The sequence below is a fragment of the Scyliorhinus canicula genome, chromosome 9 (genome assembly GCF_902713615.1).
Source record: "Scyliorhinus canicula chromosome 9, sScyCan1.1, whole genome shotgun sequence".
NCBI lineage: Eukaryota > Metazoa > Chordata > Chondrichthyes > Carcharhiniformes > Scyliorhinidae > Scyliorhinus > Scyliorhinus canicula.
In genome coordinates, this window is record NC_052154.1 from 30487644 (window position 1) to 30514838 (window position 27195).

At 45.8% G+C, this 27195-nt stretch overlaps 1 protein-coding gene across 1 annotated transcript; it reads right to left on the reverse strand.

Annotated features, from left to right (window-relative positions):
• Nucleotides 1-1902: 1902 nt before the first annotated feature.
• Nucleotides 1903-26890, reverse strand: gabarapl2 (GABA(A) receptor-associated protein like 2). The gene is made up of 4 exons (XM_038806409.1): nt 26716-26890; nt 10077-10132; nt 8452-8624; nt 1903-2330 (listed from the first exon to the last, which is right to left on the reverse strand). The coding sequence occupies exons 1-4, from the start codon at nt 26747-26749 to the stop codon at nt 2240-2242; spliced, it is 354 nt and encodes a 117-aa protein (XP_038662337.1). The 5' UTR covers nt 26750-26890; the 3' UTR covers nt 1903-2239.
• Nucleotides 26891-27195: the final 305 nt, after the last annotated feature.

Genomic DNA, 27195 nt, shown 5'->3' on the forward strand with positions numbered 1-27195 from the left:
CCCACTCCCCCGATCCCCCCCTCCACGTCGCCCCTCCCCCCCCGACACTGGCCCCCCTCCCTCCCCCCTCGTACCCCCCCCCTACCCCCCCTCCCCCCCTCCCCCACCCCCCTCCTCTCACCCCCCCCCTTCTCTCCCCCCCCCTCCCCTCCCCCTCCCACTCTCCTACCCCCCCCCCCCACCTACCACCCTCCCCCTCTCCCCCCTCCCCCCCCCCACCCCCCCCCCCCCCCCCCCCCCTCTCCCCCCCCCCCTCCTCCACCACCCCCCCCCCCCCCCCCCCTCCCCCCCTTCCCCCCACCCCCCCCTCCCCCCCCTTCCCCCCCCCCCTCCCCCCCCCCCTCCCCCCCCTCCCCCTCCTCCCCTCCCCCCCCCCTCCTCCCCCTCCCCTGCCCCCTCCCCCCCTCCCCCCGCCGGAATCGGGGCGCCGCCGGTTTTCGGAAGCTCCATCCCCTCCAAAATGACATCATTGAGGAGCACACCGCACGCCATTGGGACGACCTCAGGACGTTACCTGAAGGCCATCCCCCCATGCTCAGCCCCTGAGTTCCCAACCGTGCAGTTGACGTGTGTTCTCAGCAGTCGGGAACCCGGCGTGGCAGCTGCAAACTGTGTCCAGTGTCGCCAACAGTCTGGCGGGAGCCGTGCTGCTGGCTGTGGGGCTTCAGGGAGGGCTTAGGGGAGCGGTGGGGGCACGGGGGGTGGCCCCGGGGGCACTATCTGGCAGGTCGGGACCCTGCATGACCGCCGCCATGTTGTACGGCACGGCCATGGGCCCAACAATTCTCCAAGTGTTTATAACGGGAAGGCCGTGTGTTTTATGTGGCGCGGCTGCTCGCCCCTCGCCGGTCAGAGGATCAGTGCTGGGGAATCGCCGATTCTTCCCATGTAAAATGCCATGGCTCCTCCACACATAGCCCCAAAATCGGAGAGCCCAGATCAATGGTGGTGAAACTCCAATTAAAACAAACCAATAATTAAATTACTGATTATTAAATTACACAGACATGGTCAGAGATGAGGGTTTGATAATTATGGGGATAAAAGTAGACTATGAATGACATCTTTGCTAGCTAGGGCAGCACGTAGATGCAGTGGGTTAGCACTGCTGCCACACGGAGCTGAGGTCCCAGGTTCGATCCCAGCTCTGTCCGCGTGGTGTTTGCACATTCTCCCCGTGTTTGCGTGGGTTTCGCCCCCACAACTCAAAAATGTGCAAGGTAGGTGGATTGGCCACGCTAAATTGCCCCTTAATTGGAAAAAATGAATTGGGTCCTCTAAATTTATTTTTTTTTAATCTTTGCTAGCTAGCACCATACTGGATGCCCCTGAGGCAGAATTTGAAAGGATTGCTGTCAACGAAGGAACTGGTGGACAACTTTAATCTTCAGTGGCCTGATCACTCATTTGAAGCTGTGAAGTCTATTTTGTGTTAGTAAGCATACTTTCTCTCTTAAGTTGCAATTTGAAACCATCTTGGCTAGTGGTTATGTCTTGTTTGAACCAAAACATTTATTGGATTTTACTGGGTGAATTTGAAGTCAGATAATTGTGTAATTCAGTATTTAGTTAAATTAAAAGACTCTTTGTATAAAAAACCTACAACAGAGTCAACTGAGATAAGAGACTTCTATCTAATGAATCTGAACTATATATGAACCCCAATGCAGGGGCAATGTGCTAATCCTGTGGATTCCAATCTTCCTTCTATTACCAAGCATCCTTACTCTTGCAATCTGTCATAACATTATTGAACAATCATACTGTGTATTTAAGGTACAACATAGGTGTCCTCTTTCTTTTTATATTAAACAGAAGATACTTTAGATGTTTATCATTTTAGTTTAATATAAAAATAAAGAAACACCTATTATTAAGACCACAACTGAACAAAAACACTGATTTCTAAATTCTGATGTCTTTTATTGTTGTTTAGGTTGTTCCAGCCACCTTATCATTCAATATTTACACAACTTTTCTTAAATAGGGGTCTAAGTAATTAAAAATCTAAAACAGCAGGCATGTCACAATACTTAGCCGCAACAAAGAAAACTAATGTTTATATAATATATTAATTTAAACACAATAAACTGAATATAGTGTGAAACAAGTCAAAAATGCATTCATAATGATTAATGTTCAGCACAAGATCATATTCCAAAAAGAGAGTGTATCTACAGTACAAGTAGGCTTTCCACTGATGAGCATTAACTGTGGCTGTCAGCTAAAGCACAGGCATTTAGAAGCCAAATGTGTTTTCTCCACTATAAGCCACGTACAAAAATCCATCTTCATCTTTTTCCTTCTCGTACAGTTGGCCCATGGTCAAACTATAATGAGAAACAAACAATGAGCATCACAATAAAGCAATGTGTTTTTAACAGTTTGGACAGTGATAGAGTTGCTGATCTATATTGTGGTCAATGAATTAAACAAGCTTGTCCAACATTTTTGTGCCAGGGGCCACATTACAATTTTCTTTTCACCCCAGGGCCAATGAGCAAATTTCGAAAAGCTAAAGTTTGGCAAAACATCGAACACGGATTTCAATAAAATGCTGAGGTATGAGGAAGCAACTTGCTGAGGAAAAATAAAGAAATGTCAAAGCAATAAACTGGTCATTTAAAATATTGAGTGGTTAATAAAGATTGTGAGAGGGCCAACTTGTGTTTTTCCAACTCACCCACTGTCCGAGTTGGTGAGTGTGTAGCTGTGTGGGAGTGAGAGCGAGTGTGAACCCGAAGACTGGAGGTGAGTCAGACTCTTTCACACTCTTGCTCACACACTAACACACTCTCTCGCTCACAGACACACTCAGTCACTCACACACACACACACACTCTAGGGAGAGGATAAATCAACCATTGTTAACCAAGGAGTTAGTATTAAACTGAAAGAGAAAACATACAATGTGGCAAAACTTAGTAGCAAGTCAGAGGATTGGAAAGTTTCATAAATCAACAAAAGGATGATGAAAAAAAAAGTAAAGAGAGAGAAAATAAACAATGAGGATAAACTAGCAATATAAAAATGGGACAGTGAGAGCTTCTTTAAATGTATAAAAAGGAAGAGAGAGGCCAAAGTGAACATAGGCCCCTTCGAGACTGGGGAAATAATAATGGGGAACCAGGAAATGGCAGAGGAGTTAAACAAATACTTTGTGGCAGTCGTCACAGTGGAAGACACTGGGCGTGATCCTCGAGTGGGAGCACAACACGGGCAGAGTATCCTGGGAGAGTCCTCGCGCAGGCCTCCTGAAAGCCTCCGTGCCTCGCAGGATTCACCCAAGTCCCATGAGGCATCAGATTTGGAATTCCCCCGAAAAGGAACGGGGCCAAACGCGCTCGCGGAAGTAGGTCTTACATCTACTTAAAGGCCTACTTAACTGGGATCCACCCGCCTCCCTCAATTCTCTGACCTTACCAAAGAGGCTGCAGCTGGGCACCAATCAGTGCTGGTCCACAAGAACGTGGACCAGGCGGAACGGCACCAAGGGTGTCTCCGGGCCATCAGAGACCCCTGGGTGATCAGGGTCAATGCAGGGTTGGCCCCTGGCCCTCCCTCTGGAATGCGGGCACCTTGGCACTGCCCAGCTGGCACCTTGGCACTGCCAAGGGTCAGGGGTCAAGGTGGTCATGCCCATGAGAGTTGGGGGGTGGGGGTTTGAAGCGTGGGGGTGTTCAGGGCAAGCACGTAGCGGCCTCCGGGAAGTTGAAAAATGCAGTTTAAAAATCTAAAAGTTTACTAATAATTTTTTTTGTCTAAGACTTTTTGTAACTTGACTTTTTGTAACTTGTAGCACTCCACTCCACTCCCCACATTAACTTTTTATGCAATAAAGGATTTTTATTACCGGTCTCTTTCCTTTAACGAGCCTCGTTAAAGGATAGATATTATCATTCTCTTTCTTAATTCGCCCATCCCGAAATGGCAAAGTTCATTGAGGACGTGGTGCCAGACGAAGGAGAGAAACACCTACATTCCCGACAGCTGTATGGAATGTTAATCAGCGTGTTCTACAAGATCTACCGAGAACAAATAATGCTGCTGAGGGGTTTCATTCTGCCATAAAGCGTTCGGCGGGTGGAGCTCATTTGAATATCTGGAGGTTAATCAAAACTCTGAAGGAAGAGGAAGGGTTCATAATAGGCAAAAAGGCTCAAATTCTTCGGGGAGATCCGTCGACTTCATGTACGCGATATAAGAAAATAACTGAACGCCTCAAAAAATTGATTTCTTGAGGCCCTCCCACTGGAACGGGGATACCTTGAGGAATTTACATCAATTTTAAGTAATTTCGGGAATTTTAAGTAATTAGTAAACTTTTAGATTTTGTAACTGCATTTTTAGATTTTTAAACTGCATTTTTAAACTTGCATTTTACTTGCATTTTATCAATTACTTGCATTTTAGCAATTAAATTCACTTGCTGTATTGTACTTAATTAAATGGTTTTATACGGAGTTAATTTGTAATTGGATAATTGGACGAAGTGACGTTGGACCAAAAGACGGGCGGACAAAAAGACGTTGGACCAAAAGACGTGGACGAAGTGTCGTTGGACGAAGTGACGTCGGACGAAAAGACGCGACACGGAAAAATGCGCCACAATCAACATCCTGGGGATTACCATTGATCAGAAACTGAACTGGACTAGCCACATTATTACTGTGGCTACCAGGGCAGGTCAAAGGCTAGGATTCCTATGGCGAGTAACTCACCTCCTGACCCCCCCCAGAGCCTGTCAACCATCTACAAGGCACAAGTCAGGAGTGTGATGGAATACTCTCCACTTGCCTGGATGTGTGTAGCTCCAACAACACTCAAGAAGCTCGACACCATCCAGGACAAAGCAGCCCGCTTTATTGCTCCTACTTCCACAAACATTCAAACCCTCCACCATCGATTAACAGTAGCAGCCGTGAGTACCATCTGAAAGATGCACTGCAGTAACTCACCAAGGTTCCTTAGACAGCATCTTCCAAACCCACGGCCGCTACCATCTAGAAGGACAAGAGCAGCAGGTACCTGGGAACCCCACCGCCTGGAGGTTCCCCTCCAAGTCACTCACCACCCTGACTTGGAAATACATCACCGTTCCTTCGCTGTCATTGGGACAAAATTCTGGAACTCCCTCTATAACAGCACAGTGGGTGTACCTACACTTGACGGACAGCAGCGGTTCAAGAAAGGATCTCACCACCAGCTTCTGAAGGGCAACTAGGGATGGGCAATAAATGCTGGCTACATCCCGTAAATGAAGAAAAAAAGTACACACGCACTCTCTCACACACATGCACTATATCACACACATGCACTATATCACACACACTCTCTCTCTCACTCACACACACACGCTCACTCGCTCTCATACACACCCTCTCCCTCACACGCACTCTTTCTCCCTCACATGCACACCCTCTCCCCCTCACACGCACACCCTCTCCTCCTCACTCGCACTCCCTCTCCCCCTCACTCGCCCCCTCACTCCCTCTCCCCCTTCGCTCCCTCTCCCCCTCACTCGCACTCCCTCTCCCCCCTCACAGCCACTCCCTCTCCCCCCCCTCACACGCAACTCCCTCTCTCCCCCTCACACGCACCCTCCCCTCTCCCCCTCACTCGCACTCCCTCTCCCCCCTCACTCGCACTCCCTCTCTCCCTCACTCCCTCTCCCCCTCACACGCACTCCCTCTCCCCCTCACACGCACTCCCTCTCCCTCTCACACGCACTCCCTCTCCCCCTCACTCCGCCCCACTCCACTCCCTCTCCCCTCACTCGCACATCCCTCTCCCCCTCACTCCCTCTCCCCCTCACTCGCACTCCCTCTCCCCTCACTCGCACTCCCTCTCCCCCTCACACGCACTCCCTCTCCCCCTCACACGCACTCCCTCTCCCCCTCACACGCACTTCCTCTCCCCCTCACACGCACTCCCTCTCCCTCTCCCCCTCACTCGCACTCCCTCTCCCTCGCCCCCTCACACGCACTCTCTCTCCCTCACAAACACTCCCTCTCTCCCTCACACATTCTCTCTCTCCCTCACACGCACGCCCTCCCTCACATGCACTCTCTTTCTCCCTCACACGCACTCTCTTTCTCCCTCACACGCACTCTCTTTCTCCCTCACACGCATTCTCTTTCTCCCTCACACGCACTTTCTCTCTCCCTCACACACACACTCTCTCTCTCTCTCTCCCTCCCTCACACACACTCTCTCTCTCTCTCTCTCTCCCCTCATACACACTCCCTCCCTCTCTCTCTCTCCCTCACACACACACACTCTCTCTCTGTCTCTCCCTCACACACACTCTGTCTCTTCCTCACACACTCTCTCTCTCTGTCTCTTCCTCACACTCTCTCTGTCTCTCTCTCTCACACAATCCAGCTCCCAGTTTCTTTCCCCCTAGCTGCAGCCTGTCTCCTCTTCCTGCCCGATTGTTACTCCCTTCCCCTCGCTCGACTGCCACTGTCTCCGCCCGGCAGCGGCTCCAGAGGGAGAGGGAGTTCGTGTGAGGGAGAGAGAGAGGAGTGCGTGTGAGGGAGAGAGAGAGAAGGAGTGCATGTGAAGGAGAGAGGGGGTGCATGTGAGGGAGAGAGGCAGTGCATGTGAGGGAGAGATAGAGAGAGAGAGTGCGTCTGAGGTAGTGAGGGTTTGCGTGTGAGGGAGAGAGAGTGCGTGTGAGCTATAGAGAGAGTGCATGTGAAGGAGGGAGTGTGTGTGAGGGAGAGAGAGACTGGAGCCGCTGCTCCATGGCTATTCCGCCCTGCAACCACCTTTCACAACCTGGCTGCCACTTCACTCTTCTCCCACAGCTGGAAACCTACCTCACTCCCTTCTTCCAAAATATTCTCACCATTGCTGTCACGCCAGATTTCCAGCCCTTCAAATGCAGAAAGCTGCTCTGCCAATTAAAGTCTGGCTCTCTCCCACATTTGCTGCTGATTGGCTCACTCGTGACCATAGCAAATGCGGGAGAGAAATGGCCTGTGATTGGAGGAACAATTCTTCGAAAAGTCTTCGCGGGATTCACCCAAGTTCCATGAGGCCTCGGAGTCAGAATCCCGCCCACAAGGGGCGAGACCAAATGGCGCGTGCCGAAGCCTATGTTAAATCGACTTTGGTGAACTTACCCAGCATCCACCAGCATCGCGGGATCCACCAGCCTCGCCAGGAAGGCCACAGCCGGGCGCCGTTCAGTACTGATCCACACAAATGTGGACCAGGCAGAACGGTACCCAGGGAGGTCTCCCAGACCGTTGGTGACCCCTGGGTGGTCAGGGTCAGTGCAGGGTTGCCCCCGGCCCTCCCACTGGAACGGGGATACCTTGAAACTACTCAGCTGGCAACTTGACACTGCCACCCTGGCACTGCCAAGGTGCCCATGTGGCACTGCCAAGCTGGCAGGAACACTGACCAGCTGCCAAGGTCACAGTGAAGGGGGGTCGATATGACAGGGGGCACTGCCAAGGGCCAGGGGGCGAGGGGAGCCATGCCCATGAAAGAAGGGTGGAGGGAGTGTTTGAAGAGTGGGGCTGTGCAGTGCAGCTAAGCAGGGGCCTCTGGGAGGTTGGTGAGGGGTAGGGTCCTGGAAGGGAGGGGATGCTGTAAGGGGCTTGAGGGAGGGTGGCCTGAAGAGGAGGCACCCTCAGCGACCCCATAGCGGGGTGTCCTTACTTGAGGGGTTTGGGGTAGTGTCTATGTGTGTGTGTGTTGGGGGGGGGGGGGGGGACGACAATGTCCATGGATGGGGGATGTGGGAAAATCACAAGCCCACTTAGAGATTGGGGCACCGTTCAAAATGGCGGCCTGATCTCGGAGTTCAGCTGCCCAGTGCTAAAAAAAAAATCGAAGTGTGGGCTAACCCGGTTAGAAACTCACAAGGGCCCAAAATAATGACGAAGTGTCATTGAATAGCAGTGGGGAACTCGCCGGCAGAGCCGGTGGGAAACTCCCTGAAAATCCAGCCAAAAATAAATGTAGAAATATTTTGGGAAAAACAGGCCCTACATCACCAAATGTAAAGGATATGTAATGGGTAAAAGTAGAATACTCATTATTTTAAATGTCTTGGGTGACAAATCCCAAATAAATTATGACGGTCATTGGTGCTTCCTACTGCTGTTGAATGACCTTTTCATTCCATTAATTGTACTCATAAACCTCACCACAGTGTTCAAATGTCAGAATGATTCTTCAGACACAGATAAAATCATATTCAAGAGTCAGATAGATCAATTATAGTTCCACGAATCAAAAGGTAAATAAAAATTGAAGACATCTGCTTTATATCAAGAATAACCCCATTTAAATATTAAATTTTTCACTTCAATTAATAAGCTATTTTAATATTTCCTTAACTGCATACAAAGATTTTCATTTCCAGCATTAGTGCAGAGTTATCTCCCAAAAAGTTGGCTAAATAAGCCAATTGCAAGACGTGAAACCACTGACCTGGATTGAGGGACTGTTTTATCTACAAAAAGGAAGATGGCTTTCTCAGACGGCAGCTGGATCCGTTTCCTAATAATCCACATGAACTGTGCCACCGTGATATCAGAGGGCACCAGGTACTTTCTTTTGTCTATATCCACTATCTGTGAGCCAGATACCTTCTCCACTATCACCTTTTGGAAGCACAAAAGAATCACAAGTACGTTTAAAACATTTTGACATTGTGAATAGATTTTGAATAAAACTTATAAATATTTTACAGAGACTGACGATTTGTAAATGTATTAAATAGGCAACAAACACATCACTAACATGGACTGTCATGTTGTGTGGCAGGCACAGTACAAGAGACTGCACTTACCTTTATTTTTCAGTGTTTCGAATCTTACAAAATAGGTGATCACAGGCACTTGGAGAATAGCCCATAAATATTGCTGCAACTAGCTCATTTAAAGCACTGCAACACAACTAATGAGGGGTCTTTTACTTGGATTGTTAACCCTACCTTCCTCTCTTTACAGATGTTGCCTCATCTGTTGAGTGTTTCCAACATTTTCTATTTTTACTTGGGGCAAATGTTGGTCAGGTACTTAACAATCACAAAATATACTCTGACACATTCCCACTGCTTTAATAAAATCCGGAGAAATGTCTTTATAGTAAACTGTTAAAATCAAGTACGCATTCTAAAAATTATCATAAAATATTAAAAAGGCAAACTTGAGTAAGTTTGCTTAAAACATTATAAGTAATATAATAATTCTGCCAACAGTTGTGTATATCACTATTTTTATCAATAACAAAGGTCCTAATGGATGTTCTGCATATGCTTGCACGTTAATGCCCTGCTTGTTAGTTAGTGCGTAATAAATGAGATAATATCACAAAATATATAGGTTAAACTAAAAGTCTTTTGCTTCATAATTAGTAACCCAGATCTATAAAGATCACTGCAATTATTTCTTTCTGGTGTAACCATTTATAACATTGCTCTTTAGGGGCTAATTTAATCCACGCCTGACACACCCTTAGCCTGGATCCATACACTGTAATAATTTGCCTGTTGCAAACCCAACCCGCTGTTCTTTGTTTAAATTCTACCAATTTAAATCTTTACTGTAAGAGGTTGTGATTTTTTTTGAAGTTCAAGCTAAAGAAATGTCAGTGTAAATAAAAGCTTCAAATAAGTGACTTCTGTAAAACTCAATCATTTTATACAGATTTAAGCAAAGTAGGCCACACAGCTCACCAGAACTATACCATTCTGCTCTCCTTTCCAAGTAACCTAACCTTTTAAATGCTCTCGTTTCAACTATTTAACCACTTTCCTTTTAGAAGCTATTCAGCATTCTTGTCACTGTTTTGTAGTTGTTTGAAAAGTTGACCATGATCTTATCAAGTGGACAAAACACAGGAGGGCTGGAATTCTCCAATTTTTGGCATTCCCTGTTCCCGCCACTAGCGCACCCCCGCCCATGGGGTTAGCAGCAGCGTGGCGTGGCTTCAATGGGGAATCCCAAAAAGTTTTTGGAAGAAGTTTAAATAACTTTTTTTTTTCCAAAACATAATGCAAAAATAATTCTTATCAAAACCCTTTCATACCATTTTACTGAAATGATACTCACTGGTACTCTGTCTGGATATTTAGCTCTGATTTTGGCAGATTCAACACACCTGTGTTCTGTAAAGTAAAGGTCAGTATGAATAATAAGAAATTTCACATACACATTTACCCATTTTCTCACACCCTGCCTAATACTGCTGACTCCAGCATAGGTTAAGGTTCCACATACAGCAGTTGATCTCCAGTGCCTTGCTCAAGTGACAATTATTCATGTGTGACCTTCAACAGGCGACCTTTCCGTCACTCACATCTAAACCAGGTCTTGTCCTTGCCTGGCACCGCTGTAACCATTCAGCAGGAGTTGCTTAATATTTGGGAAGCTAGACCAACATTCCTTTCCCTAATCCGAGAGTGTAGGAGGATATCTATAACATAATATAGGGATAAAGACTTGGGGGAGATGTAATGGGTTAAATCTAACACTATAATAACTACTGAGCTTGTGCATAAAGAAGTATGTCCGAATGATGTCACTCAGAAAGAGATGAATAAAAGATGTTCTGATGTTCTGTAATCTTGCAAATAGTTAGCTATGTAAATAAAAGTATTTTTAAGGAAAAATCTTTGCCTCCAATCAGATCTCTTACCAGGGAAAGACATCTAATGTCTTCCGAGACAACCAAACAATAAAAGAAAGAGTGACATAATCATTCTTACTGCTCCCCGAAATAGCAGCAGCTAAGTCAACCTTTAAACTTGGGACTTCCCTGTTCGTGTGGCATAAATATACTGTGTTTACCCTACAATCACCACTGGAGGCCTATTTGATCAAACTATACATACATACAAAAAAGTTTACATACTTTCTCTCTTCAGGAGCTCATTGTGAAGACAGATAAATACAAATAGAACATAGAATTCCTACAGTGCAGAAGGAGGCCATTTGGTCCATCGAGTCTGCAGTGCACCTCTGAAGGAGCACCCTACCTAGTCCCATTCCCCCAACCTAGCCCCGCAACCCCAACTAACCTGCAAACCTTTGGACACTAAGGGACAATTTAGCATCGTCAATCCACCTAACCTGTACGTCTTTCGACTGGGAGGAAACCGGAGCACCCGGAGGAAAGCCTTACAGACACAGGGAGAAAGTGCAAACGCCACACAGACAGTTATCCAAGGCCAGAATTGAACCCAGGCGCTGTGAGGCAGCAGTGATAACCACTATGCCATTGTGCCGCCTGCTATATTTTGGATAACGAATAATTAGTGATAACGTTTTTGCGCTCCGTATATACTCCAAATCAGTAGAAAGGGAACGCAAGAAAAGAAGAAATAGGAGCAGAAATAGACCAAATGCCCCATCAAGCCTGCTCTGCCATTCAATACGATCATGGCTGATCTTTAGGTTTAATACCACTTCCCTGCCGTTTCCCATATCTCTCAATTCCAAAAGGTCCAAAAGCTCGTCTATCCCAGCCTTAAGTGTATTCAATGATGGAGCATCCACAGTGCTCTGGCATAGAGAATTCCAAGATTCACAACACTTTGAGTGAAATAATTCCCCTGCATTGCAGTCCAAAATGATTGGCCCCTTATCCTGGGAGTAATAACTCAAATTTTCTTTGAAACCAATAATCTGTAAATGACAAATGTTATTTGTGCTGAATTATACCATTACTTTGAGTTAAAGAAGGAATGCCAATATCTTGTAGTCACTGATACAGCTTCAATGATGTGTACAAGCTGTTCCGATAATACAATGACCTTTAAATTCATGATAACTTGTTCTAAGTTGAACATCATTCAACCATAGTCACATATGTGTACTAATGCTTTTTAAGTATCTAAGCAGCAGACTATATTTAATTCTTACAAACGTCTATGTTTTAATTTACAGCTAAGTACTATTTATATTCCTTGACTAGAGTTGGAAAGGAGACTGGTAGTTTCATTATATAGCCTAATGGCATGTTTCATAGAATTTACAGTGCTGAAGGAGGCCTGACCAAACGCCACTCCGGATGTAGGTCACAAACCTATTTACGACCTACCTGCCTGGGATCCAACAACCTCTGTCGATTCTCCGGCCTCCCCAGGGAGGCTGCAACTGGGCGGCGATCACTGCTGTTCCACAGAAACGTGGACCAGGCAGAACGGCGCCTGCGGGGTCTCCCGGGCCATCAGCGGCCCATGGGTGGTCAGGGTAACTGCAGGGTGGCCCCCTGGCCCTCCCCCGGAAAGTGGGCACCTTGGCACTGCCCAGCTGGCAGGTAGGGGCCTCTGGGATGTTGGGGAGGGTATGGGTAGGGGCCCTGGAAGGGAGGGGATGTTGTAAGGGACTTGGGGGCCTGAAGAGGGGGGACCCCACAGCGGGGTGTCCTCACTTGGGGGGTGTGGGGTAGACAATGCCCATTGTTGGGGGTGTGGAGGAACCACAAGCTCACTAAGAGATTGGGTCACCTTTTCAAAATGACGGCCCAATCTCTACTCCCTGGTGCTAAAAAAAATCTATGTGTGGGCTAACCCGGTGAGAAACTTGTCAGGGCCCAAAAAAGTGGCTAAGTGTCATTGAATAGCGGTGGGGAACTCCCTAAAAAATCTGCCACAAATTAACTTAAACATTTTTTGGGGGAATCCTTAATCCTGAATGCACTAGCATTAACTTATTCTGATGTCTTTCGTGGGGAACTGGCAGACAAGTATCCCAAAGTTGGCGCTATTGCATTGATTTCTGTGCTGAATCTATCAGCATGAACTGTTGCAGAACACATTGTGGAGGAGTGGGTATCTCGGACAGCAAATTCCAATTTCTGCATCTGACTGTACAAGTGCTAGAAGTTGCTGCTCAATTTACTCAATTATAATGGCAAGGTGTTGTTAATCTCACTACTATTAACTATACAAAATATGGGTTATTCTATCAAGAAACTATTGTAAATGGGTTGAAAGTCACAAAGAAAATTAATTAAGCAACCAGTCCATAAAACCCCTCCATCCCCTGAACTGATAAAGGATGGATTTGGAAGAGATCAGAAGTTTGCTGTATGTGGTTTATTTTAATGAATTCAGACATGAATGTAGGAAGGTTGATCAGCAAGTTCATGGATGATATGAAAATTGGTGGAGTGGTAAATAGTGAGGAGGGTAGCCTTAGATTACAGGAGGATATAGACGGGCTGATCAGTGGCAAATAGAATTCAATCCAGATAAGTGTGAGCTGATGGACTTGGGCAGGACAAGGCAAGGGAATACATGATGAATGACAGGAATCTGGGAAGTACCAGAGATCAGGGGGAACTTGTTGCGAGTATACACCAGTCCCTTAAGTAGCCGGGCCGATGGATACAGTGTTTAAGAAGGCATATGATATACTTGCCTTTATTAGTCATGGCCTAGAGTTTAAGAGCAGGGAGGTTATGCTGGAATTGTACAAAACGTTGGTTAGGTCACTGATAAGAGTATTGTGTGCAGTTGTGGAATCTACATTATAGGAGTGATGTGATTGCACTGGAAAGGGTGCAGAGGAGATTTACTAGGATGTTGCCTGGGCTGGAGACTTTTAGTTAAGAAGAGAAATTCAAGAGACTGGGGGAGGGGGGGGAGGGGGGGGGGGGGGGTCTTGGAGCAGAGGAGACTGAAGGGGGACATGTTTGAGATGTATAAAACTATGAGGGGCATGCATAGATAGGAAGAAACGTTTCCCCTTGGTGGCGGGACCAATGACCAGGGGGCATAGATTTAAGGAAAGGGGCAGGAGGTTTAGAGGGGATGTGAGGAAAAACCTTTAACACCCAGAGTGTGGTGAGAGTCTGGAACTCACTGTCTGGAAGGGTGATGGAGGCAGAGACCCTCATACATTTAAGAGGTATTTAGTCGGCGGCACGGTGGTGCAGTGGTTAGCACTGCTGCCTGCGGCGCTGAGGTCCCGGGTTCGATCCCAGCCCCGGCTCACTGTCAGTGTGGGGTTTACACATTCTCCCCATGTCTGCGTGGGTTTCACCCCCACAACCCAAAGATGTGCAGGGCAGGTGGATTAGCCACGCTTATTGCCCCTTATTGGAAAAAAATAATTGGGCACTCTAAATTTATTTAAAAAAAGAAGTATTTAGATGTGCACTTGCGATGCCAAGGCATACTAGGCTACGGGCCCAGTGCTGGAAAAGGGATTAGGATACTTAGGTAGTTGCTTTTGACTGGCGCAGGCACGATGGGCCTTTTCTGTGCTGTGGATCTGTATGGCTATGTCACACAGCTTCATGCACGCCTGACAAGATTAGGGTATGACTTGTGGAATGATCTGAAATAAATAATGGTGGGTTAGGGAGCAGGGAAGGAGACAAAATAATACGGAAGCTGTTCAATTATTCCTATAGTCTCACTGTTAACAAAACTTTATTCATATTTGGAAACTATCTAGAGAAATTCTAATAATGCTTTATTTGAGAAGTAAAAAGGAAAAACATGTAATCAGACTAAGGTATCTTACCAAAAAGCAGTTGCAGTTTTTTAAAATTCACTCATGGGATGTGATGATTGCAACCAAGAATAGCATTTATTGCCCATAGCAAATTGCCCTTGAGGTGTTAGGTCGGAAGTGTCAGGACAATGACCCAGTGATGATGATGGAACAGCAAGACTTTTCCAAGCCAGGATGTGCAAGACTTGGGAGGGGATCTTTGGGGTACTGTTTTTTTTTAATGCACTTACGAGCCTTTTCCTGCTCGGTAGTAGAGGCCCCAGGTTTTCGAGGTGCTGTTGAGCTTTGCACATTACTGCAGTGCATCCTGTGGGTGGTAGACTCGTGTTGGAAGGAGTGACATTTTAAGGTGAGGGATTGTGTGTTGATCACGCAGGTTGTTTTACTGGGATGATAATGAGCTTCTTGTGTTGGTGGAGTTGCATTTGTGCAGACAAGTAGGGGTTGTATCCTATCACACTCCTGCTTTATGCCTTGTAGGTAGCATAAACTCTTTGGGCATCAGGGGGCAAGTCACTCACTGCGAATACCCAACCTCTGACTTGCTCTTCTAGTAATGGTATTTATGTGCTCATCAATGATAATCACTAGGATTTTAATGATGGGAGTTTTGATAATTGGTAATACCTTGGTTAGGCTTTTATTGTTGGAGATAGACCATTGCCTGGTATTTAAGTGGAGCAAATGTCACAGGTCCCTCAGTCTATATTTCACATTAGCCTCATAGGACCCTGCCTCTAACAATCATCATAGCCTTCTTTTCCCTCATGTGCTTCTCTTTAAATATATCAATGTTATTCAGCACAACTGTTCCTGGTGGTAATGCATTCCCCATTCTTACCACACCTTTCGGATTGATGAGTGACTATCTCATATTCAGGACCTTTAGCTTTGGACACTCACAAATTGAAGCATTATTTACATTTATCATATTAAACACTTGCATAATGTATAAGGCCCCTATCAGGACACTCTTCAGCCTTCTCGAGTTGAGCTCCAACTTATTCAGTCTTTCCTGATCATTCTATGTTGCACTGATGCAAAGTATGCTCCTGTGAGTTGAGGAAAGCACGGGGTCCAAATTTCGGCAAATAATGAAACTGCGTAAGGTGGTAATCTCACAATGGCTAGAATTCAATTGCAATCATCTAATAGAAAAACATATTGAAATTTAGAACGTTTTCATGCTTTGTCTTCACAAATTAAATTGTGCCTCAACATAACAAAGACCCTCATGGACAGCAAGAATGTGTAAAAAAAACTCATGTCATGTCTATTCTGCCCGAAGGCAAGTTCTTGAGCCATTATCTGTTGATGCTTCATCCTGAACCATTTCCTTGGCACTGGTAAGTTTACCCTTCCCACTGTCAGGGACAGAGCAACGGCAGCAGGTCCCCAGTTTAGCTCAGCCAGAACAGGAATCAAAACCGCAATGCTGCCGTTTTCCTGAGCCACACACTGGCCACCTAACTGACTGAGCCAACTGGTCCCTAAACAACAACAACTTCCCACATTTATATATAGTACCTTTGATGCCACGCAATGTTCCAAGACACTTCAAGGGAGCATTATCAAATAAAATTTGACATCGAGCTACATAAGGGATATTGGAACATTGGCCAAAAACGTGGTGAAGGAGATAGGTTTATCTTATTGGAGGCAAGAGAGATAGATAAGTATAGGCAAGGAATTCTAAAGTTTAAGGCCTTAGCAGCTGAAGGAACAACCCCCAATAGTGGAGCTATAAGATGTTTAAGAGACCTCGCAGGATCGGAGAATTGGCGGGGGGCACTAGAATCACACCACACCGCTCCAACACTGGGCCACCGATTCTCCAGTCACCGGAGAATCGGCGCCAATCGCACCCGCGGGGTCGCCGCTGCGCCGGTCGGGGGTCATTGAAAGCGCCCCCCCCCCCCCCAGCGATTCTCGGAGCCTCGACTGGCTGAGTGCCCGCCGAGTCCTGCCAGTGTGGGTTACGTATGGTCCTACCTGGCGGGACCTCGCAGTTCTGGCTGCGGGGGTGTCCTGGTGGGGGGGGCAGGGGGATCCGACTCTGGGGGGTGGCCTCCACAGTGGCCAGGCCTGCGATCGGGACCTACCGATCGGTGGGCGGGCTAATTCCAGGGGGGGGCCTATGTTCCTCCGCGCCGGGCCCCTGTAGGGCTCTGCCATATTGCCCGGGTGCCAGCGCGGAGACAGCAACCCACGTGCATGCGCGGACCTGCGTCGGCCGCGGCGCGCCAGCTTTCGAGCATCAGAGCAGCGGACAGCATTCCAGCACCGTACTAGACCCCTAGGAAGGGGCGAATGCCTGGGCCTGGAAGCACGTTGACGCCAGAGTCGCTCACCCCGCTTTTGACGCCGCCATCAGAACTTGGCCGCGGGATCGGAGAATCCCGGCCCAGATTTGGGAGAGCGCAGAGTTTTCAGAATGTTGCAGCAAATAACAGAGATAAGGAGTGGCCAGACCATGGAGAAGTAATGCACAAAAATATACTTTCTCTTTGTCTCAACCGGCAACAAAACAAAGTGATTCAGCAAACCATGAATAACACAGAGCAACTCGACAAATCAGATCGATTAAAATTCACTTAACACAAGGAAGTGCAACAAAAGAATGGTGACATCATTGGATACATGAATTAAATAAATAAATAAATTACAATAAAATGGTTTTCCATACATTATAAATACATTACCAGGCGTAATTATGCTGCAGTTACAATCCTGAGCAGCTATTTATTTTCTCTCAGGGGAGGATACGAGGGGAACATACCCACCTTTTTTTAAAAAGAGGGTAACATGCTCACTTTCTGGCAGCTTGGTAAGAAAAGGGTTACTAAATATACACACTTTGCAATTTTGGAGGCTGAAATATGAAATGAAAATTAAACAATGTACTCATAGACTCTTTTAATTCCTCAAATATTACCCTTATTATAGTTTACACTGTATGGATTTGACGTTCATATGCATTCCCTGACTTGGAACTCTATAATGCTATTATCATTGATAGTGCAAAGAGGGTTTTGCAGTATTTACTGTTTGAGTACAATATTGTTTTTTTAATTCTGTACTTGATGTTTTGGTATTTTCCACATCAGTTTATTTTCACGCTGTGCTCCTTAAATGATTGAGTGAAATAATGAAATTTGCAAACATTTTAATGCAACTGACCAGTTCCAAGGAGATTGATCTTGGTTTCGGACAAAGCTCGGCACAACATCGAGGGCCGAAGGACCTGTTCTGTGCTGTACTGTTCTATGTTCTATGTATCACTGTTCCTTTAATTTCGCTGGGACAAAATCCTGGAATTCTCCCCCTCATGGCACTGTTGGGTACCACACCACAGGGACAGAAGGGGTTCAGGCAGCTCACCATCTCTTTTTCAAGGGCCATGCCTACAATTGCCCCTTTGTGTCTAACGATGTGCTGGGTCGGTGGGGTTGTGGGGTTACGTTGATCGGGCTGGCGAGTGGGCTCTAGGTAAGGTGCTCTTTCAGAGGGTTGGTGCAGACTTGATTGGCCGAATGGCCTCCTTTTCCAGTCTAGGGATATTATGGGCGTAATCCACGGGCCACATTGCGCTCTCACTTGAGTGAGGTGCTGCCTGTGAATGCTGGGAGAGCCCTCCGTGGGCTTCCCGGACTTTTTCACGCCTCACGGGATTCACCCATGTCGGAGTCAGAAACATGTCCACAAGGGGCGGATCAAAGTGGTGCGCGCCGAAGCTGGTTTTAAACCGGCTTTGGTGAACTTACCAGGTATCCATCAGCATCTCAGGATCCACTGGCCTGTCCAGCGAGACCGCAGATGGGCGCCATTCAGCACTGAGCCAAACAAATGTGGACCAGGCAGAATGGCACCCATGGGGTCTCCTGGGCCATTGGAGACCCCTGGGTGGTCGGGATCAGTTAAGCGCGGCCCCCTGGAATGCAGGCGCCTTGACACTGCCCAGTTGGCACCTTGGCACTGCCAAGCTGGCTGGAGCACTGCCTGGGTGCCAGTGCAAGAGTGCCCGAATGCCAGGGTCAGAAGTTGAGGAGGGGCATGCCCATGAAAGGAAGGTGGAGGGAGGATTTGAAGGGTGCAGGGCAGGTAAGTAGGGGCCTCAGGGATTTTGGGGTTGACAAGTGGGCATCCTGGAAGGGAGAGATACTGGTGCTGTAAGGGGACTTGGGGAGCCTGAAGAGGGGGGGGGGACCCAGAGACCCCATAGCGGGGCTGCTCACTTGGGGGGTGGGAGTAGTGCCCATGTGTGTGGGGATGTCAGTGCCCATGGGTGAGGGTTGTGGGGGACCCACAGCTCACAGAGTTCGGGCACCCTTTCAAAATGGCAGCCCGACCTCTGAGTTCAGATCCCCAGGCTAAACGATTCTAAGGGCAGGTTTCTCCGGCCGCGTTCGCCTGGCGACTTGAGAATCCTGCCCGAGGTTAATGGAATTCTCCATTGTCCGCCTCTCGCCCATGGCATTCCTGTGGTAGGTGGGGCGGAAGAATCCAGCCCTAAGTGTGGACTAAACCAATGCAAAACTCCCCAGTGACTAAGTGTCATTGAATAGTGGTGGAGACCTCGCCGGCACAGCCTGCGGGAAAATCCCTGAAAAATCCGCCACAAATGTACTTAGAAATGTTTTCGGAGAACCGCGCCCTATGATTCTTCTATGACACCTCATGAGCAAATGAAAGAAAATTACATTCTATCCTAATCCTCATATCACTGATTTTCATGTCAAATTCTTATTCCTTCAGAAATGTAACTAATTATTAATGTGGGCTTATGAGAAAGCACCAACCAACTACTATTAATAATAGATAACTAGGAAAGATTTGGGCCCATAAATTGGTTTCCCATCTGTTGCCTAAACCCATCATCTGATTTGGGCTCAGAGCTCAATGAAAGGCAAAGTCTAAATTCAGATGTTCTCACAATAAGATTGCTGCTTTGATCTACGTGTCAATGATGAAGTTGAATAATTATGGAATGACAACGGATAAAGAGAAATGACAAATCAAACAGTACTCCCAGTTCTCAAACACTGTAAATCTCTTGTTGCAAGCTTCAATGGAACACGTCAGGTATGATGTCGAAAAGCAATGTTGAACGCGGAGAGCAGTGCAGGCAGCTATCTCCCTATGAAACCCATAAGGCTTTGAGGCAGTCAGCTGAATGGAGAGCTATTTTTGTGATTTGCACTTTCATGTTGTCTAGCTGGAAATTACCCTGGCACTATTAGCAGATGAGAATTTAACACATTATCATGACATTCCTCTCTCTGCTATATCAACAACAGCACTCTCTAAAATTAAAAACCTTAATACCCATGTTAAAATAAACAGCTAAAGTTAATCATAGCAGTTAATTGCTCTTATGCTGAATCACAAGTAATTCCAAGGCTCAATAAAGTGCTACAGGAAGATATAACAACTTTGTGTTTACACTGCAGCTCAAATGTAGCACTTAATCCATGGCTTTTAACAGAAGGAAGGAAAATGGACATCAAGTTACAGTTGAAGGGTTAGGAGACATGATCGAAGGCAGAGGGTGCAATTTACTGGCCGCGCCCGCCGGAATCGGGGCAGGATGTGACCAGTAGACCCCAGGAGAGGCCTCTCCCAGGATTCCTGACGGTCTTTACGCTTCATGAGATCTAACTGATCTCGTAGAGTTAATGAGTTTAGAAACCCACTTAAATCTGCTGACGCCAGATCGAACGGCCAGCCAACATCTATCGGCCTCACCGAGAAGACCCCAGCTAGGCGCCGATTAACACTGGTCCCCACAAACGGGGAGCAGGCAGAACGGCACTTATGGGGGTTGGCCTCCGAGCAGGGTGGCACCCTGGCACTGCTGGTGCTACCCAGGCAGCTTGGCACTGCCAGGCTGGCAGGGGGCACTGCCAAGGTGGCAGGCTGGAATTTTGCCCGTGCCAGGGATCGGGCCTCTGGGCTCCTTGCCCATGTGAGGTGGGATGCGGGGTCCAGTAACACTCAAGAAGCTCGACACCACCCAAAACAAAACAGCCTATTTGATTGGCATCCCTTCCACTAACATTCACTCCATCAACCAACAATGCATAGTCGCAGCAGTGTGTATCATTTACAACATGCACAACAGAAACTCATTAAGGCATTTTAGATAAACCCATGACCACGACCATTTAGAAGGACAAGGGCAGCAGAGTTCCCTCCAAGCCACTCACCATCCTGACTTGGAAATATATTTCACTGCCACTGGATCAAATTCATGGAACCCCCCCCACCAACAGTACAGTGGGTGTACCTACACCACATGGACTGCAGCGGTTCAAGAAGGCAGTTCTCCACCACCTTCTTAAGGGCAATTGTCAGTAGACAATAAATGCTGGTCCAGCCAGCAAAAACCACATCCCTTGAATGAGTAAAAACCTCAAAAATGCCCCAATTATCATTTGGCTTCCTTTTCATTAACCAATCCTCCATCCATGCCAATATATCACCAACTCCATGAGGACTTATATTAACTTTGTGTGGCACCTTGTTGTATGCCTTTCAGAAATCCAAGTAGACTACATCTACTGGCTCCCCTTTATCTACCCTCCCAGATACATTCTCAAAACTCTAATAAATTCATCATACACTATTTCCCTTTCATAAAGCCATGTTGGCTTTGTCTGATCATACAATGATTTTCAGCATGCATTGTTAAGATTTTCTTGTCGATTACACCATTTTCCCGATGATGATCAGGCTGACTGGCCTGTAGTTCCCTGTTGTCTCTCACCCTTGCTTCATGAATAATAGTGTTACATTGACTGCTGGGAATATTGTAAACAAATGGCAGAAGTTTGAATTCAATGTGTTGGGGAATGGGGAGACAATGGAAGGCGAGGACATGACCGCACAACTTAATATGGATATGACAAAAGCAAAATACAATCGATGTTGAAAATCTGAAATAAAAACAGAAAATGCTTTAAATATTCAGTATATCAGGCAGCATCTGTAGAGAGAGAAACAAAGTAAATATTTCAGGTCAAGGACTTCTCAGCAGGACTGAACATGCATATAACTCAGGTAGTGCAGTAGAGTTAGGAGTCAACAAGAGACATATTAGAGAAATAAAGTCTAGTGCTGACAAAGACATGGATAGGAATTTCATTGGCAGTGGAAGTAGAGGTGGAAGCTATTACAGAAGTGGAAATATTAACTATAGTCAACAACTTACTCTGAAACAAAAGGCTGAAAATGACTGTTAGCAGCATTAATAATGTAGTCTTGACTATTCCTGGCTGATCTCTCACATTCGACACTCCATAAGGCCATAAGGCATATAGCAGAATTAGGCCATGGGTCTGCGCCGCCATTCAATCATGGCTGATATATTTCTCATCCCCATTCTCCTGCCTTAGAACATAAGAACATAAGAACATAAGAACTAGGAGCAGGAGTAGGCCATCTGGCCCCTCGAGCCTGCTCCGCCATTCAATGAGATCATGGCTGATCTTTTGTGGACTCAGATCCACTTTCCGGCCTGAACACCATAACCCTTAATCCCTTTATTCTTCAAAAAACTATCTATCTTTACCTTAAAAACATGTAATGAAGGAGCCTCAACTGCTTCACTGGGCAAGGAATTCCATAGATTCACAACCCTTTGGGTGAAGAAGTTCCTCCTAAACTCAGTCCTAAATCTACTTCCCCTTATTTTGAGGCTATGTCCCCTAGTTCTGCTTTCACCCGCCAGTGGAAACAACCTGCCCGCATCTATCCTATCTATTCCCTTCATAATTTTAAATGTTTCTTAAGATCCCCCCTCATCCTTCTAAATTCCAACGAGTACAGTCCCAGTCTACTCAACCTCTCCTCATAATCCAACCCCTTCAGCTCTGGGATTAACCTAGTGAATCTCCTCTGCACACCCTCCAGTGCCAGTATGTCCTTTCTCAAGTAAGGAGACCAAAACTGAACACAATACTCCAGGTGTGGCCTCACTAACACCTTATACAATTGCAACATAACCTCCCTAGTCTTAAACTCCATCCCTCTAGCAATGAAGGACAAAATAAAATTCCATTTGCCGCCTTAATCACCTGTTGCACCTGTAAACCAACCTTCTGTGACTCATGCACTAGCACACCCAAGTCTCTCTGCACAGCGGCATGCTTTAATATTTTATCGTTTAAATAATAATCCCGTTTGCTGTTATTCCTACCAAAATGGATAACATCACATTTGTCAACATTGTATTCCATCTGCCAGACCCTAGCCCATTCACTTAACCTATCCAAATCCCTCTGCAGACTTCCAGTATCCTCTGCACTTTTCGCTTTACCACTAATCTTAGTGTCATCTGCAAACTTGGACACATTGCCCTTGGTCCCCAACTCCAGATCATCTATGTAAATTGTGAACAATTGTGGGCCCAACACGGATCCCTGAGGGACACCACTAGCTACTGATTGCCAACCAGAGAAACACCCATTAATCCCCACTCTTTGCTTTCTATTAATTAACCAATCCTCTATCCATGCTACTACTTTACCCTTAATACCATGCATCTTTATCTTATGCAGCAATCTTTTGTGTGGCACCTTGTCAAAGGCTTTCTGGAAATCCAGGTATACCACATCCATTGGCTCCCCATTATCTACTGCACTGGTAATGTCCTCAAAAAATTCCACTAAATTAGTTAGGCATGACCTGCCCTTTATGAACCCATGCTGCGTCTGCCCAATGGGACAATTTTTATCCAGATGCCTCGCTATTTCTTCCTTGATGATAGATTCCAGCATCTTCCCTACTGCCTATAATTTCCTGCTTTCTGCCTACCTCCTTTTTAAACAGTGGTGTCACATTTGCTAATTTCCAATCCACCGGGACCACCCCAGAGTCTAGTGAATTTCGGTAAGTCATCACTAGTGCATCTGCAATTTCCCTAGCCATCTCTTTTAGCACTCTGGGATGCATTCCATTAGGGCCAGGAGACTTGTCTACCTTTAGCCCCATTAGCTTGCCCATCACTACCTCCTTCGTGATAACAATCCTCTCAAGGTCCTCACCTGTCATAGCCTCATTTCTATCAGTCACTGGCATGTTATTTGTGTCTTCCACTGTGAAGACCGACCCAAAAAACCTGTTCAGTTCCTCAGCCATTTCCTCATTTCCCATTATTAAAACTCCCTTCTCATCCTCTAAAGGACCAATATTTACCTTAGCCACTCTTTTTTGTTTTTTATATTTGTAAAAACTTTTACTGTCTGTTTTTATATTCTGAGCAAGTTTACTCTCATATTCTATCTTACTCTTCTTTATTGCTTTTTTAGTAGCTTTCTGTTGCCCCCTAAAGATTTCCCAGTCCTCTAATCTCCCAGCAATCTTTGCCACTTTATATGCTTTTTCCTTCAATTTGATACTCTCCCTTATTTCCTTAGATATCCACGGTCGATTTTCCCTCTTTCTACCGTCCTTCCTTTTTGTTGGTATAAACCTTTGCTGAGCACTGTGAAAAATCGCTTGGAAGGTTCTCCACTGTTCCCCAACTGTTCCACCATAAAGTCTTAGCTCCCAGTCTACCTTAGCTAGTTCTTCTCTCATCCCCTTGTAATCTCCTTTGTTTAAACACAAAACACTAGTATTTGATTTTACTTTCTCATCCTCCATCTGTATTTTAAATTCCACCATATTGTGATCGCTCCTTCCGAGAGGATCCCTAACTATGAGATCATGAATCAATCCTGTCTCATTACACAGGACAAGATCTAGGACCGCTTGTTCCCTCGTAGGTTCCATTACATACTGTTCTAGGAAACTATCGCGGATACATTCTATAAACTCCTCCTCAAGGTTACCTTGACCGACCTGGTTAAACCAATCGACATGTAGATTAAAATCCCCCATGATAACTGCTGTACCATTTCTACATGCATCAGTTATTTCTTTGTTTATTGCCTGCCCCACCATAACGTTACTATTTGTAACGTTCCCTGTACTATCCCTGTAACCCCTGATCCCCTCACTAATCAAGAACCTATCTATCTCTGTATTGAAGACAGTCAATAATTTGGCCCCCACCGCCTTTTGCGGCAAAGAGTTCCACAGATTCACCACCCTCTGGCTGAAGACATTCCTCTTCATCTAAGTTTGAAAGGATTGTTCCTTCAGTCTGAGGCTGTGGCCTCGGGTTCTAGTTTTTCCTACTAGTGGAAACAGCCTCTCCATGTCCCTCTATCCAGGCCTCTCAGTATCCTGTAAGTTTCAATAAGATCCCCCTCATCTCTCTAAATTCCAACGAGTACAGACCCAGAGTCCTCAACCGCTCCTCATATGACAAGCTTTTAAATCCAGGGATCATTCTTGTCAACCTCCTCTGGACCCTTTCCAAGGCCAGAACATCCTTCCTCAGATACGGGGCCCCAAACTGCTCCCAATACTCCAGATGTGGTCTGATCAGAGCCTTATGCAGCCTCAGAAGTACATCCCTGCTCTTGTATTCCAGCCCTCCTGACATGAATGCTAACATTGCATTTGTCTTCCTAACTGCCTACAGAATCTGCACGTTAACCTTGTGAATCTTGAACTAGGACTCCTAAGTCCCTTTATGCTTCTGATTTCCTAAGCCTTTTCCCATTTAGAAAATAGTCCATACCTCCATTATTCCTACCAAAGTGCATAACTTCACACTTTTCCATATTGTATTCCATCTGCCACTTCTTTGCCCACTCTCCTAGCCTGTCCAAGTCCTTCTGCAGCCCCCTTGCTTCCTCAACCTGTCCCTCTGCATATTTTTGTATCATGTGCAAAATTAGCAACAGTGCCTTCAGTTCCTTCTTCCAGATCGTTAATGTATATTGTGAAAAGTTGTGGTCCCAACACCGTCCCTGAGGCACACCACTAGTCACCAGCTGCTATGCTGAAAAAGACCCTTTTATCCCCATTCTCTGCCTTCTGCCAGTCAGCCAATCCTCTATCTATGCCAGGATCATACCCTTAACACCATGGGCTCTTAACTTATTTAACAGCCTCCTATATGGCATCTTGTCAAAGGTCTTCTAAAAATCTAAACTCTGCTGCCCATGTCTTAATTTGCACCAAGTCCTGTTCCCCTATTACTCCTGTCTCATTGATTGGCACCCAGTCATGCAACATCTAGATTTTAAAGTTATCATCCTTGCTTTCAAATTCTTCCATGGCCTGGACACTCCCTATCTCTGCAATTGCCTTTGGCCCTAAAATCCTCTGAGATATCCGTACTCATCTAATTCCAGTTTAACGTGTATCCCTGTCTTAATTGCTCCACCATTGGTGGCTGTACCATCAGCTGTTTAGGTCCCAAGCTCTGATACCCTTTCTACACCTTTCAACTTTGCTTTCCTCTGGAACACTCCTTGAAGCCTGCCTCTTTGACCAAGCTTTTATTCATCTGCCCTTATATCTCCTTAAATACCTCAGTGCCATATTTTGTTATACAATACTTCTAGGATATTCTTGTGCTAAATATGGTACAGACATTGTAATCTTGGCAATGGATAGGATTTGGATTTTAAGATTCTGAATCTCAAGGTCCTAAAAAGCCCCAAGTTTGAATTGAGCTTAAATCCAAGATGATCCCAGTTACAAGAGGAAGAAAATGGCCCCGTGTAAATGCCAATACTTACAAAACTCAAATAATTTGTTATTTATGACTTTGCTATTGTTATTTATGTTTGCAAATCTGTTCTCGATATGACAACACTTCAAAAATATTTCATAAGCTTTTTGCAATATTCTCAGGTAATGGAAGTCGCTCTTTAAATTATTGGATGCAGTTTGAAGTTGATGTGATGTGTACCCTGTTTCTCAGAGCTGTATGCTCCTGAGATGTATGAGAAAATCAATGAGAATTGGTGTCGACATTAAAAGGGAAGGGTTCGGGCAAGCTGGCCCCGATTAACATCTCTAAATACTGTACCGTATTGTGATGTCCAAATGTAGAAATGACAGTGTAAAACAGGATTAAATACGTGACTGCTTTACTGGTTAAATTGGTACATGCAATGCAATATTCGAACATTAGGTAAATCATTGCTCGAATTCTGAAATAAAAACAAATAGACGCAACAATTTACACAAGCTAAAGGAAAACAAACAGGAGGCCGGAGGTACAAACTGCGCAGGTCAGGACTAGGCCCTGAGACATGTACAGCAGCCCAGCAGAATGGGTTCACTGCTACACCTAACCAAGGCGCCAAACTGATCTCACCTAATGAATGGTCTTCTTTAAACATCCATTTCATGTTGCCCGCTGTATAAAAGTATCTATTTACTAAAAAGAAACAAAACGCTGCTACAACGTAACTCTGAGGACTGCTACTGTATCAAGCGCAGGGACTGTCCTGTTCGACTCACCTATTCCCTATTGATAGAGGGGGGGTGGACGTGAGGAGGAACAATGCTTCAGGCGAGAAGGCCAAGAGGTTTCTGACTGCCACAGTACATCTTATTTTCTACCCTAGATTTCTAGTTTGTATTTTTCAATAACCGTTCCGAGTGATCCATTTTTGTCTTCTAAGAATAATTGCAGAACTTTGAAATATCCCTCACACAGCTATGGTTTGTTCCGAAAGATTAGTTTCAGCCGTCAAATTGCATCACTTATGACTTTAAAGGGGAAATATGTTGACACATTCCCTAATTTTCCCTTTTCCAACGTCGGGTTCCAGATTGAGTGAAAGTGCAAGCA